The 15,813-nt window shown below is 37.3% G+C and overlaps 1 protein-coding gene across 1 annotated transcript in view; it reads right to left on the bottom strand.

The window, feature by feature from the left end:
* The window catches only part of LOC139692782 (hemocytin-like), a 201,104-nt gene that overhangs the window by 145,700 nt on the left and 39,591 nt on the right, over nucleotides 1–15,813 (bottom strand). The window contains exons 16-22 of the mRNA XM_071591062.1: nucleotides 14,605–14,857; nucleotides 10,548–10,740; nucleotides 9,827–10,019; nucleotides 9,484–9,572; nucleotides 7,624–7,843; nucleotides 4,837–5,007; nucleotides 511–769 (exon numbers count right to left, since the gene is read on the bottom strand). Coding sequence (XP_071447163.1) covers nucleotides 511–769; nucleotides 4,837–5,007; nucleotides 7,624–7,843; nucleotides 9,484–9,572; nucleotides 9,827–10,019; nucleotides 10,548–10,740; nucleotides 14,605–14,857 — 1,378 coding nt within the window. The remainder of the gene's footprint in view (nucleotides 1–510; nucleotides 770–4,836; nucleotides 5,008–7,623; nucleotides 7,844–9,483; nucleotides 9,573–9,826; nucleotides 10,020–10,547; nucleotides 10,741–14,604; nucleotides 14,858–15,813) is intronic.

A 15,813-nucleotide genomic window follows, 5' to 3' on the forward strand; every position in this document is an offset into this window, starting at 1 on the left:
CTCCAATGCTGACTCCCGGCAACCCAAACCCCCCAACAAATGACTTCACCCAACCCACCACCCCCTTCTTCCCCCACAGCCTTCCCACAATCCCATACATCCCCACTTTCTCGAACTATAAAGTGTATACCTATGGCCTTGCTGGTAATTTTAAAAGCAATATACTAAACAATGCCATACATGATGAAACCAGCTGTAGAAGAAATGAATGAAGCATTGTGAAATTTTACACAGTATTTTTTTTTAAAAACAGTAAAGACGATTATTTTTTGTCCATGCTAATATATATTACAGGCAATGGTAGTTAACTATGATTTACCTATGAACGGCTTAAGTGCACCACATATCTTGACTTTGTTGCATGACATTTGTATCGAACAAATTGGTAGTGTCAACAAAAGGGCTACAGTTCTGGAGTTGAAGCCGTCTTTAAACTCAAAAAAGGTTTAACTGCATAGATAAAACATGCCTTTTGATAAGTTTCAGATATTCCACTAAGGTGGTACTAACCATAGCTCAGGTTCTCTGGCTCCAGGCATTATCATTTTATGGCCTGGGTCGAACTTGATTCCCTTGTGGAGGCAAGGGCACTGTGAGATCGGAACGCACTGACCCCGAGAATCAAGAGTTTCGCCTTCAGGGCAATTGCATCCTTCTACACACCTTCTCTTGCAAGGAGTCTGTTCTGCCCTGGACGAGATATCAAAACATGAACGGGTGCAGCTGTCTCCACAAACCTGATATTTCTGATTTCCTGGGCAGTGAATACCTGCAAAAATTAAATTATATAACCATGGTATGATACAGAGAAGCCCAACAAATCATTTTCCCTTGACCCAATAGATTTTACTAAACATCACTGCACAGTTCTTCATTCACCTCAAACAAATCTTATATACCCATCATGAGCGCAAAATGTTTCAGGATAATTTTTGTAGTTGTTTATATATAATATTCAAAGTTACACAAATAATTATCTTTAAATTGTAATTTCTAACACGGGCTGATTAAAATTTAATCAAAAGTAATATAATGTGATAAGTGATTTGAGTGTGCAACATTATTAGTAATTATTTTTAAAAATATTTTAAATGGTTGTCAATATAATGTTAAAACAATATTCACAAATATTCAATTTTGAAGTTGGCTCATATATTTTTTAGGATTGGTAAATTATTACGCAAAAGCATTTTTATAGCAATAATATTTGAGGAGTCAGGTAAAAATATACTTAAAGTTGTTCTGTATTTTCTAGCATTTTCTGGCACCATTCCCTCAACCCAAGGCACCCACCAATCTCACACATAAAGAGACAACTCAACCACCTATTGCTCAATATCTATTTTCCCAACTCTTCCTCATCACTCTGAAACCATTATTCAAGAACAGCTCTATTCACACTTTGACACCAACAACACATTTTCCATTTCTCAACATGACTTTGACATGGCAAATCAACGACCTTGTCTGAAGAATCTTTCATTAGCAAAATCAAAATTTCTTTTGAAGATTAGGAAAGGTTTACCTGAAGTTATGCGATCTACATTAAGCACTAGACTGGGTATTTCATCCAATCTGATACAAAAAAATTAAACTATTATTGATTGTTTATCTCTCAAATTTATTTGATAAAATTTTATTTGTCAAATAGAAAGCAATAAATTAAGTTTGGTGGTACACAATCAATCGATTGTGATACACCTAACAGTGATCCTCGAGTCATGAGACATCTAATATTTCTACTAACATTAATGATCTGTTCAGTAGCAAAACTTGTAAATCAATGTTGTCTGCTCACTTTTATTACATATAGATACATATACATGACTAAGGATTCATCCGACAGTACTCTTGATCAATCCCACAAATGATCCTAAACCAAAAATTTCTCCCTAAGCAAGTACAAAGCCTTGAACATCTGTAGTTTACCTATTCCAAAAAATGGCAGAAAATATAACCAACCTGTTATATTATTAGGCTTCATAATAATAATAATAATAATAATGTATAGCCAGATATAAAATACACAATTTTAGAAAAAACACATCATATATACATACATATGTCCACATACCAATGTACCAATATTTATATATTATTTGCATAAGTCAGAATGAATGTGCAGTGATAAATCCAGAAATTCATTTTCAGGATAGAAGCTATTATTTTTTAACAGGCTGAGCAGCTTTTCAGAGCTCGGTAGAGGGGTCCCCCACCACTCAGGCGCACTTTAGTTCAGTCGCCTCCGGGCATGAGAGGAGGTGGATTTTTGTGTCGTGTGGTTGTTTGTGGTGTCGTCGCGCCAGCATGTAACACACCGTCGAGTAACGCCACGCTGTGAAGTTTTGAGTTAAACCGGGGAAATCCACGTCGGAGACCCTTGAACTCGTTAAACAGGCTTAAGGGGATAATGCCTTAAGCCACACACGAGTTTTTGGGCGGCACAAAATTTTTAAGGAAGGCCGGGAGCTCGTTGAAGACAAGCACCGTGTTGGATGCCCAACGACAGCTTGAACTGATGCTCCGGTGGTCAAAGTGGAAAAAGTTTTGCACTCTGACAGGTGTTTGACCATCACCCTTATCAGTGAGAAGACCGGCCTTTCAGTCAGAACTGTCCACACCATTGTAACAGAGAATCTTACGATGAGGAAAGTGTGCGCGAAGCTGGTGCCGAAAGACTAGAGCGAGGAACACAAACTGTCGTGGGTGGAAATTTTGCCAGAAATTTTGGACTGCTTCCAGAGAGATGAAGATTTTCTCATCAACATTATTACCTCAAAGGATAAATAAAATGAACACAATAAGTTATGATAATTAACTTGAAGTGTCTACTGCCACACAGAAGTTAAGTATAGGGAAAGCAAGGGAAAGAGATTTGTGCAGATTTTGTGAATGATGAAATTTTGTGCACTCTCTTGATTGAGTATGTGAACTGCAGATATCCTACTAGTAGTATGTGTAATTTCAGCTGTATGAAATTTTTCAGAAGTGGGAACAAAGAATTCAATCAATGAAAGGGTACAAAATGAATAACTTGCTAAAATAAGCCTGTGAGACTTTTATATAAAATGGCACTGAAAATATGACAATGATGACAATCTTTATTTACCATTAATTGGTTCCATACCTTTAGAGATACATATCACCAAAAATGTTAAAAACACAAAACAGTACCTACATGCATATTCATATACATTTCACATTACCAGTCTAAAGCCTTGAGAAATTTATCTGATTGTGAGTAAGGAGACTTGGTTTGCCAAGGTACACAGGGTCGGTACAGTAAGTATTGGGACTGGTTCGAAGAATCAAAATTCATTGCAGTTATTATGACAACTACTTAATAATCTTTAAAGTGCATTTCACCTGCAACGATACACTTAGTTCGGCCTGTCTGCCACTCGTAAAAAGCCCACTGTGAGCCAGTTTCTGGAATACTGTTGAGAGCCTTTGTCGTAACCGCTTGCACCACTTCAATGGAGTGGAACCGATATCCTTTGAGCTGCTTTTGAGCTATCCTTTGAGGTAATAATGTTGACGAGAAAATCTTCGTCTCTCTGGATATGTGTGTGTGTGTGTATGTATATATATATATATATATATATATATATATATATATATATATATATATATGTATATATACCAGTGTTACAATGTTTCCGTCCTAGCGGCCCTTCCCCCATCCGATAACCCTATAGAATTAAAAACTCTTGAAATGGCATTCATTTACACCTGCATGGCCTATCAGCATCCGGGCCTCAATGTCGTTCACTGATGGGAGTGGCCTAGAATTGTTACTTTGTGTAAGCGATGCATATCGGAGGGTGGACACTATGTTTTTCCGCATGAGTTTTGGTGTACGTGGCCTTTGTTTCGACTTGCGAAGTCTTGATCAATACTTTGTAGGTTGAAACCTGGGTCTCGTATGTTGCAATAGTTGCGGTGAGCATGTTGTTCTATTTTCCAATTTTGTGTCAATTCCACCTCCTTCCTCTCCCTCCTTGCCTATCTCCGCTCCCCTCTAGCCTCTCCTCTCCCTTTCCTCTCCCCAACCATTCCTCTCACCCCTCCTTCGCCTCCCGTTCTCCCCTTCCCCTGGCCCCCTTCCCTTTCTCTTGCACCCCTCACCTCTACAATTCCAGCAGTCATTACTTCTATATCTTCAGATGAAGATGGAGTGTTTCTGTCAAAATATCAAGAAATAACGAGCGAGTGTTCTTCTTTTTTTGTGTTTCTATATTGTGTGTTACTGTGTATTGTACTATATATATATATTTAAAAAAAAATATATATATATATATATATATATATATGAATAGGTTGGGAAAAAGTTCAAATGATTTAAATATTGGAGGTTAAGTCATTAGTTTAGCAATGCTCTTAGTGATGTTAACTACTGGCATCCACTTCCTCCTTCCCAAAAGGAGATAATTAGTTGAGCAAACGGTGGCAGAGAAGGTAGCCTCAATCCCCAAAAGATGGTAGCATACTCCTCTCAGTAAAATCAACTTTCAAAGGCCCTAGGAGTACCAGCCCCCGATTCCACCCCACCACAACACTCTCTCTTCTCCCAGAGCCTTCCTCCATGACTGGTTTTCTTCCCAGACCGCTAAGGAGCCTCCCAAACATTCAGTACAGAAAAGAGCTTCTATTTAAATGTTCATTCAGGACTTCCAGCTTACGTTATGAACACTCAATGAATGTTTTACAAATCATTCTTCAGGAAAATTATGAGCAGACTTAAATAAAAAAATAACTCAGAATGGAACCCATTGAAATGATTAAAAATATCTTAAATAAGGAAACTGAAACCTTAATCTATTTTTACATACATACCACATTCCCTCACTTCCTTGCGCCAGTCAAGATTCATGCCTTGCCGGGCACATTCTTTCACATATGCAGAGAAAATGGGGCAGAGACATGCACTGATTTTCCCCTCACATGAACACATGTCATACATGCAGTCTTGATAATACTGCTCTGGATCAAGGAACCAGTGGCAAGCTGAAATAATAACAATGCAAATGTAAAAATTTTACAAGTGCAATTAGAAACGAATTCTAGCACAACAAAATTCCATGTCAATTATAGGATAATATTACTCAAAAACGCTCACAGTTGATAATTGAATTAGGATCATGCAAAATACTGAATTTATCTTTTTTTAATGATGGTATTTTTACCTGTTTTGCTTGCCATGTTGGTTTACACAGGTGAAAGAATAAGAATTGTCTTTTTTTCTGGAAAAGCTGATTTCAACACATTCATTTTTTCACTCATTGTGAATATCAATGCCGAGATAACATTATTCCAAATATTATGCATTAACGCCCATATTAACTGCCATATTTAACAAATATTATCATTATTTTATTAAATAATGTGAGCACAACTACTCTTAACAACAAAAAGTGAATATTCTAGATATGAAAGTAAATGGCAACCTTTAATAAAGGTACTATTGAAAGATTTGCCACGGAGAGTAAGAACAAACAGTCACCATAACTTCATTCACAGTTTTGCATGACAGCGTTATCACAATGGAGGTTAAGTGTAAAATGTAAAAGCTCGTTTAAAGCTAACTAGAATGTAGTGGGATGAAAAAGGATAAAGAAAAAAACTCCTTCCCAAGGTGGATCACATAACTTTGCAGGGCAATGGGAAAAATAAAATCTCTAAAACTTCAAAGGCCTTAGCAGGAGGTGAAACACCATCTCATTCATTCATTGTGTGATTGTGTCATTTGCTAATACGCATCTGGTCGCTGACTCTCTGAGGCAGCTCAGAAAACATGCTCTTACAAGACTATCATATATTTTTCGGGCTCCTGGGATTAAATAATCATCAGACGTATTAAGTAACTTTATTTTTGACTCACTTTTAGAAGATTGCATAATCATCTAAACAAGTGATATTCAATTCTAAAGATCAATTATGATGCATTCTCCTTTGACACTTACTAGTATGACCAGCAGGCCATGGCATCAAGGCAGGAGAATATAATTCTGGGGTTATTAAGGGTAAGTTTTGCTGTTACTTGATTCTTTTCGAAAATTCCTCAGATATATCTTTCATGGGTCTTTTTCAATCAAAGGTAATTTATCTATTGAAGGTTGGTTTGAATGGTCCCTGATAACTTTTGTGCATTACATACAAGATCTGTCCCAAAAGTAGTAGGACCTATTGAAATGAAATTATTGACTTTGTAATTCCACACACTTTATTTAAAAACATGACCAAGGTTTCGACGTTGAACGTCATCATCAGGTCTTCATCCTAGAAGCAAACTTGCTATATATACCTTCTGATTGAGGGAGGGAGAGATGGTCAGAGAGAGAAAGGGTAAGGGAGGGTGGAGGGGTAAAAAGGTTAAAATATAGCTGGGAGGAAAAGAGAATAACATCTTTCGGTGTCAATCGTTGACTTGGAAGAGGGGTGGGTAGGTCTAGGAGTGGGGAGTGAGTGGGAGGGATAAAATATTTCATCGGCAAATTCATCCTTGCAACAGACGCATTTCAAAATTTCCAACTGCTCCAAAGCATCAAGTTTGGAAATCAACCTTTATTTTCAAAATGGAGAATTACACAGTCACACCGAAAGTTACAAAGTCACTTTTGTGGTCACTTTTGATGAGGAGCTTTGCAAAGAAGAATGTTATGTTCTTATTTTTTACATATGTTTGGTATTCTTTTATCCTTTTTTATCTTTATGACCTCCAAAAGTGACTATAATCTTGCAAGAGTGTAGGCATCATCAGACAAGGATAGCAGATTAAGGGTTTATTATCAAATAGGGGTTTCAACATAAAGAAGGCTAAGGTAAATGCAAAATTTGATTCCACTCAGAGCTGACCAAAATAAACGCCACCTAGGGATGGAAGTGAGAAACTTGAAATGGAAAATGAAATAAAGTTGATGGTAGATCAATGCATTAATTTAACAGTGTAAAAATCATTTGCCTTGACCGGGATACGAGCCCGGATCCCTCAATGTCTGGTAGAGTGCCTTATCCAGTAGAGCTACCGAGGCGTCCTCTTAAACTCTGAAATTTTGGGGGCTTTTAAAGGAACAGATGACTTCATTAAAAGTTACTGTTGCGGCATCTCTCGCAGTTTCTTTGGAATTTGACGGTAGATGTTTTAACTCTGCTACATTTTGTCCCTACATAACAGAAATAAAAATACCGCGTAAAAATGTTCATTTATTTTTAAACACAACACATTCCAAAATTTCAACATCATCATCATCAGCATACAGACAAATGAAGTAACCTGTAAGCTGATGCTGAAATGTTGAAACATGTGTCATGTTCATCAATAAATTAGAGAAAATATTCCTCAGTAGTTTTACTTGTGTCTATATAGAGAAAGGCAATGGTCATACTTCAGTTTTATTGATTTCACAACGATAAACCAGACAAATATGAAACAATGAAGAATAACACATATGAAATAAATCACTACAATTCCTTATAATGAAATATGCATCAATAATTTCTTTTGAATGCAGACGAGAATTTTAAGTATCACAAAATCCAAATTTAGAAAATTGTTCTAGAAGCTTAAATCTCATTAATAAGAATAAATGTAAAAATAATGTAATATTTGAAGCTGTTACTTACACTGAAATATGCTTCCTTTCAATTTTCTGCAGTGCTTCTCTGCCAATGCCTTCTTTTGAATGTTCAAATCACATGGACTCTCTAAAAACTTCTCAGGGAGATCTTCACAGTTTTCAGATGTTTTCCATTTGTTGGCAAAAGAAGTGACAGACTGCTCGACGTCACCTTCTGGTGTTAGGAAATCATCCCTCTGGTTCAGATTGAAAGTACCACACAGACCCTAGAAAGAAACAAGAAGCACATAGACGGATGCAGAATGCCGAAAAGACAAGTGCAAACTGACATGGAGAATTTTTTGTAGAGCTCCAAAACCTGACCATTAAGCCAACAGGATGAACAGATATTGGAGCCTTTTGAAATAGAGATGTGAAGAATAATCAAAAGAAAAACAAACAAAGAAGCAAAATTGAGAATAGGAATTAATCTCCAATGGCTGTAATGGCAAATGTTTCATTATGACCTTAGTAGAATATTTCTGTGTTTTGTGTCTTATCCATCCAGTAGAGGTGTGGTAGTCCAGTGGGTAGAGGACTGGGCTACTGACTGGAGAGCCCCGGCTCAAAGCCAGGTATCACCCTCAGCTTTGCCCAAGCTGCGTGATGTTCCAGGTACAAGATCTTCCTGCGAAACCCCAAGTGGCACAGGAGATAAGGGACTGGCCCCCTTTATACTCTGGTGTGTTCATTTCACAAGCTGCTGGGCTTAGCATTCTACCCTCAAGTCATCCTTTGGGTTGATTATCATAGCTTTCTTATTGCCAAGTCCACATGAACTCACAAATCTTACAAAATGAAGAAAGGCCTGAGAGAAGGTCGTTTAGAGATTTTCGAGGAAGGCAGGAAACATGGATGCAGAGTATATTGAGAGATGATTGGGTATGTTGAAGACTGAGATACAGGAACAGGTTAGATAAGCAAAGCAGAAGGAAGGAGGGATTGGGTGTGCTGGACAGAAGGAAGGGACATAGGAAGAATGTGGAGTTGACAAAATGGTTTATTGTAAAGTGGGATGCCAGTGTTAAAGCATATTGGATTTTTTTTCCCTTGAAACTTACTGGCAACTATCCCTCCTGAGCCAATTTCAGTTTAAGCAATTGTGGGTGGGAACAAGTTAACTAGAAACAGTCAAGCATGTTTCAATCCAAAGGACAGTTACAAAAACATCTCCTTAAACATCTCAAAAAACGAGTTTTGAAAAAATGTAAACATTTGCTAAGTCATCACACTGCCATGTGTTAGATTGGTCATACTCCGAAAATGTATTTATGACCAAGCAAACTTTGAAAACTTCATAATCCATGCCAAAGGCACACCTGCCTCTCTCCACTGTATTTCAGGGGTGGGCACAAACAGCCAGCGGGTTAAAGTAGAGTTAATGCTAGCACTATTTCCTGTGTTCCCTGGGTACAGCAGAAAAATCTTGGCCTTTTGTGACACTTCAACCAGCCACAGATCTGCATTTCCTCTTGTAGCAGCTGCTACGAGTGTACAGTTAGGGATGGACCCAGGGAGAGTGAGTGCGCTATGTGAATGAGGTGCAAGGGGGGACAGCTGCAGGGGCACTGCCAAATTGCCTTTTGAGGCCAACATTTTGTGTCCTGTCTTGCCTCTCATCCCCCACCTTTGTCCTTTGAGCACAAGTCCCCTGGAGCTAAGCCCACATGGGGTTGAGTCTGCTAGGAGGGGGATGGAATGCCACGACGAGTGCTCAGCATTGAGTCTGGTGGCACTTCAAAGTGTATCAGGGGTACTCCTGGGTTCATCCAAAACCTATCTCGGTCAGTAATTTACTCTAAAATAAAAATATGTTCTTGATCAATTAAAATCACATTTTAAGAATTAAAAAGGTGATAATTCGTACCTTGGTTTGTCCTTGAAGGCTTGCAGCAGCATCAACATAGGCACGCGTCACTCCATCCCACCAAACTTCAAGACCATTAGACAATTCCACTGAAAGCAGGTGCAAAACAATTCAGTTCACTTTCATGCTTCACAAATATGCCAAACAAATTGAAAAATTATCCCTTCATATTCATTTCTACAAGGGGTGTGTAATTGACTGGAGTCATGCAAATAGACTTTTGAGAGCAAGTCTTCAATGTTTGACTGAACGTGAATTATATTTGCAAATTCCCATGGCGTTGATCTCTGCATTCTCATGAATTTAAAAATAGTACCTACCCATGCTGAAAAATGTTCCTTACCCATTAAAAATAATGACGACACCATTCGAATGTTGATACCATCCTGTGAATAAGGGACTTCGGTGATTTCTTCTCCGTTTAAGATTACCTCCCTGTTCTGCTTAAGCTTGATCACATGACCACCATAGAATATTTTCAATGCCTTCGTACAAGATGGGAGACCAGAAGCAATGGATACTGGAAAATTCATAGCCTGTGGACAACAAAAAGCTCATTTACATTTGCAAGGGTATTCAGTTCAATGAAGTAAAAATACATGTACATCATCAATGATAAGATAAATTATGGGTGTTGTCAATGGGAAGTCACGAGAAACCAAGAAATGGCCACTCTAAGGGCTTGGTTGCCCACTGGAGAAATCTGCAGACAATGAGGACCTGCTGGACCAGTTTGGTGTTGGTAACAGAGGCACCTGTTTGGGAGGAACACAAGGTGATCACAGGGTTGGTGATGTAGTGTCAAGGGAGATCGGGGCAGGATGTGTGATGCACAAAAGGTGTCAGAGAAAAAGGATCAAAGGACGAGGGCAATAAGAGAGAATAGGAGGGAGGCACAAGACCACCTCAACAGCAATGCCATCCTCATCAGGCGAGGTGTTCGTAAGAGATAAATAAGGGATATTGCAGACTGAAGTTTATGAAATGATAAAACCTAAGGCAATCAATAAAATAGAAAAATAATTACTGCCATCATCATTTCAATTTGGGCACAAAATCTTTACCTCAGAGATGGAACCAGCACAAGCCACATTCTCCGCTTCAATGCTGTAGTTGTCTCCCTTGACAAGGTGATAAGAGCACTTCCCCATGAAGTTGTAGTGTCGACCATCAAACGTCACATAATGTGGGTCACCTATGGAAGAGCACCTAGCTCCACACTTGGCCTGAGTGCACGTCCACATCCCACCTTCGCATCTGACAAGAGCAGGACAATCAGGATATTACAATCAAGGTCATTAAAAGGAAGCGCAAATGCAATGCTGAAACTTTTGAGGACAGTAGGAGGCCATTCTGTGACCTGGCTGCACTTGTGCACCTCAAAACAGTGTAACAGTGGTGGACACAGCAATGGAATTGGAGTGCAGCATCAGTCAAATGAATAGGTATATGAGACAAAAGTGCATGCATACTGTGGAACAGAAACTAAGGCAGGTAGAACAGTTTACTTATCTCCGTAGTGTTTTGGACCAACAGGGTCAAAGTAGTCAGGACGTAAGGAGAAGAATTGCGCTTGGCAAAGAAGCTTTCACAAGGAGGAGGGAGTTGATGACGGGGACGTTGAGTAAGGATGTTAAGAAAAGACTCCTAAAAACTTTGATTTGGAGCGTAGCTATCTACGGAGCGGAAATGTGGTCATTGAAGCAGGAGGATAGACGTAGACTGGAAGCTTTTGAAATGTGGGTGTGGAGAAGAATGGAGAAGGTGAAATGGACAGAGAAGAAAACAAATGAGGAAGTACTTGGTCTGTTGGGCGAAGAGAGGGGCTTGTTGGGAGAAATCCTATGGAGACAGGAAAAGTGGCTGAGGGGGGTATTGACCGGCAGCGGGATGTTGAAGACTGTAATTGAGGGGAAAATGTTGGGCAAATGAGGAAAGGGAAGGAACAGGATAGGGATGTTGGACGGGATGAAGGGAGGAAGAAAGTACTCAGAGATGAAGAGGGACCTGATGTAGAGTAGGATGTTGTGTTTTGCTAGGGGCCACAAATTATTCAATTAGTAATTACGTCCATCCAAAAACCTACCTTAACAGGTAGATTACCTAATAATAATAACTGTGGAACAAAAAAACAACACATGATGATGTCTAATAAATTGAGAAATGAGGAAAAAAATTTACATGAAGATGATTAAGTGACTCTTTAATTCCATTTAAAGAAATTACACCATCACCTAAGTAGTTCATACCAATTGATGCTACTGCAAAAAATAATTCATGAAATGAATTTTTCAAATGCAATCAGATATTGAATCAGCAATCATATCTAGATAGAGGCATAGCATGAAAAAAGGGAATTTCTTATTCGTACTTGTGCAATTTTTTAATTTAAAGAGAAATTAGTTGAAGATTCTTATCACAAGTTACCACAAGAGAAGTGTACATATCGCCATTTGCTCAAATTCAATTGCTTTTAACATTAAATTTCATAGAGAACATGACAAGAGCTAGCATTTATCATTTATCTTCATTTTCTATTTCTTCTACCAATTCTCACTTCCATATGAAATTAATAATAACTTGGTGAACCTTGATACATTAAACTTCATATTTACTCAGTGGGAGGCTTTATTATGACACATGACTAGAGCAGAAACAAAGACTGCAATAATATAAATTACTCGTGGCTCAACCTTATGAGTCTGAATTGTCAAATGCAAAGCAAGAGGCAGTTCCATGAAAGGCATGCATGAGAAATAATTGGGTGCAGTTCATGATAAATAATAAGGAATTGAAATTACGAGGGTGGTCTCAGTACTACCCGACCCAACAAAAAAAATGCAAAAATTTTGGAAAAAATGTATTTATTTTTCAACATAATCTCCTTTCAGCTCTATAAACTTTCCCCAGTGATGTTCAATAAGTTCGATACCCTTTTTATCATAAGAGCTGTCTTGCTCCTCAAAATAGCCATTAACTGCCGACATCACTTTTTCACGGTTGGAAAATCTTTGACCACCGAGCCATTTTTTCAAGTTTGTGAACAGAAAATAATCCAAGGAAGCTGAATCTGGCAAATAGGGTGAGGCATGAGGTAGCAATTCAAACTTGGATTCATGAATTTTGGCCAATACAATAACGTATTTGTGAGCTGGTGCATTGCCTTGATGAAACAGCACTTTCTTCTTAGCCAAATGCGGCCGTTTTTGCATTATTTCTTCGCTCAAGCGTTGCAATAAGTTCGCATAATACTCGCCGTTGATATTTTTTCCTTTTTCAAGAGAGTCAATGAAAATTATCCCACGCTCATCCCAAAAAACCAACGCCATGACCTTGCCTGCAGATGAAACGGTCTTCGCCTTCTTTGGAGGCGGTTCTCCCTTTTGAATCCATTGTTTTGATTGTTCTTTTGTCTCCGGTGTGAAGTGATGGACCCATGTTTCATCCATGGCTATGAAGCGGTGCAAAAATCATTCTCCTTTGTTGCTGTGAAACTTTGCTAAACACTCAATTGAGACATCTTCACGACACTGGTTTCGCTCGAGTGTGAGCAAACGTGGCACCCATCTTGCACACAGCTTTCTCATGTCCAAATTTTCAGTTAAGGTGTGATGTACCGCACTTTTTGAAACGCCTACTACGTCTGCTAGCTCGTGCACTTTGAGTCAACGATCATCCAGTATCTCTTTGTGGATTTTCTTAACCGTTTCTTGAGTCGTCACCTCATTTGGTCGACCAATGCGATGTTCGTGTTGACAGCTCGTACGGCCTTGTTTAAACTCTGCTACCCAATGTTTGACTGTTGTAAACAAAATAGCAGACTCACCCAGAGTAGAATCCAGTTCAGCTTTTATCTTGGTTGGGCTGAGGCCATTCAAATAAAAGTATTGTATCATATTATGATGACCAATTTTCTCCATTTTCATAAATTCACTCAAAATGTTCACTATTGATGGCTTTCATACAAATACTAAACGATGTAGCATCTTCAAACTTGAAACATATGCTTTACAGATTGCATAATTTCTAATACAGTGATATATTTCAAACAACTACTGCCACCTCTAGGTCAGGCCGGGTACTTATAGGACCACCCTCGTATCTATCTTTTGTACTTTTTTCTTACCAATGAGTATCACATGTGTCACAATATTTTGCACAAAAAGAAGCCTGAAACCATCGTAACAATAAATTACAGTTGAAAGATATTGTAAGAATGCATATGCCAAGAAAAATATATGACTAGAGGAGGACAATCGACCAGGCACTTTGGTGATGCTTTTTAAATATAATAAGAGTTATGTTTTCAACCATCCACACAAATATCGCAGCAAAATATTTGCGGCACTATACTGATGTAAGTATATACAATGGGATCCAACAATCACAGAATAAAAGAGAACCAACTCCCCACAGGAAATCAATACAATTCACATTTTTGGGTCCATTTCTTCGCTAGTTACAAATTCTATTTCACATGGTTTTTCAAAAAACATTTAATCAATAAAATTTTATTGGCCTACTCGAATAAATTTTTGTGAAATATGTATTTTTTGCATAATTAATTTAGGTATTAATCATTCATATAAATTTACATACCAATCAAGAACACATTATATGAATGGAAATATAAAAATTTTAGAATTTTAAAAATTATTTTCCCAATTAAATGTCAAAACATCCAAATCATATAGAACAAAAGTCAAATCTCTGATGTGATAAATTAATTCTAGCGCTATTCAGAATCAAAATTTAATGAGGAACAGGAAACATAACCAAAGATTCACTTTAGTAGAAACAAGATAATATAGCTTAAGCATTTAAAATTGCATGACTTTTATCAATGGCATATTTCGTCGGATACAAAACCATTCATACACCAGGATTTTAAAAGAGATCTTATTTAAAATACTTGACATCTATCTGAATTTTAATGAAACTTGGAGGACTAACATATGTAGTAAGATATTAAGTTAAAATACTGTATGAAAGAAAGGTAGTTTCCTTCTCCAAAGGAAGTTTGAATTTTACCGTATGACTCTTAGCCAGGCACCAATGGATTCATATGACACATGAAATGGTACGTGGAGAACTAACTTACATTATTCTTAGCTGGTTTACCTGCATGTATTGCAATCGCTCGGCACAGTCTCCCCAGGAGAGAACTGTTTGCCTCTGAGTTGGCACGGGCACTCTGACTGCTGGATGCACTTTCCATTGTGCAGCAAAGTCCCCTCGGGGCAGAAGCATCCCTCCACGCAAAACACAGACTTGGTTGAGAGGGAAACTGAGGACGACTCCACTGCCGATCCACAAGTTTGCTGAATTGTGGGACCACATGTTGAATAAACTTTGCCATCTTCACATTTCATGGCTAAAAAAAAATATTGAAAGCTAATTACGATGAGCGATAGAAAAAGAACTATACAACTCATGAAGACACCCCACAGCATGGATGTACTCATCACTGACACATTTAAGTCCAAGTTCAATATTTCTTTGTGCTTCGATGCAGCAAATAATTGAAAACTCCCAGGTTTTTCCATAATCATGGCACAATTATTTATTAAGAAATAGGCAGATTAGGTATCTTGCCCATATCAGAAATGAGATCCTCTCTGAAGCCTCCTAAATCCTCAATGAATTATCCAGGTGAAGTCTAACCAATTGAGAAAAAGATACCTTTTTTTAATTTCATAGAGTTAATTCCCTAATATTCAATACTTCATGCATAGTACAGCTATTTAAGAAGGAGAAGCTTTTTAGAGGAGTCTATTTTTCTCTTTGACTCATTCCGAAATACCACTATTGTGCTTTTTCTATTAATGTGTGGTTATCTCGTTCCGAAAAACCATTAACAAATTTTTTCTGATACTAGTATGAATATATATATATATATATATATATATATATATATATATATATATATATATATATATATATATATATATATATATATATATATACACATATATATAATATAAATATATAATAATACATATATAATAATATATATAACATATATATATAATAACATATATAATAATAATATAAATATATATATATATATATATATATATGTGTGTGTTTATATATATATATATATATATATATATATATATATATATATATATATATATATATATATATATATATATATATATATATATATATATATATATATATGTATATATATATATTTATTTATTGGTAGAAAGTAATGAGGTGATCACAGCAAATAAGTCTTGGACACATGAAGGGTTCGATATCCCAAGGTTCGAAGAATAAAATTAGTATTATGTGGTCAATGAGTGCGCAGTCCTCAATCAG

Source organism: Hetaerina americana, unplaced genomic scaffold (genome assembly GCF_022747635.1).
Source record: "Hetaerina americana unplaced genomic scaffold, ioHetAmer1.1.p SCAF_41, whole genome shotgun sequence".
NCBI classification, from domain to species: Eukaryota; Metazoa; Arthropoda; class Insecta; order Odonata; family Calopterygidae; genus Hetaerina; species Hetaerina americana.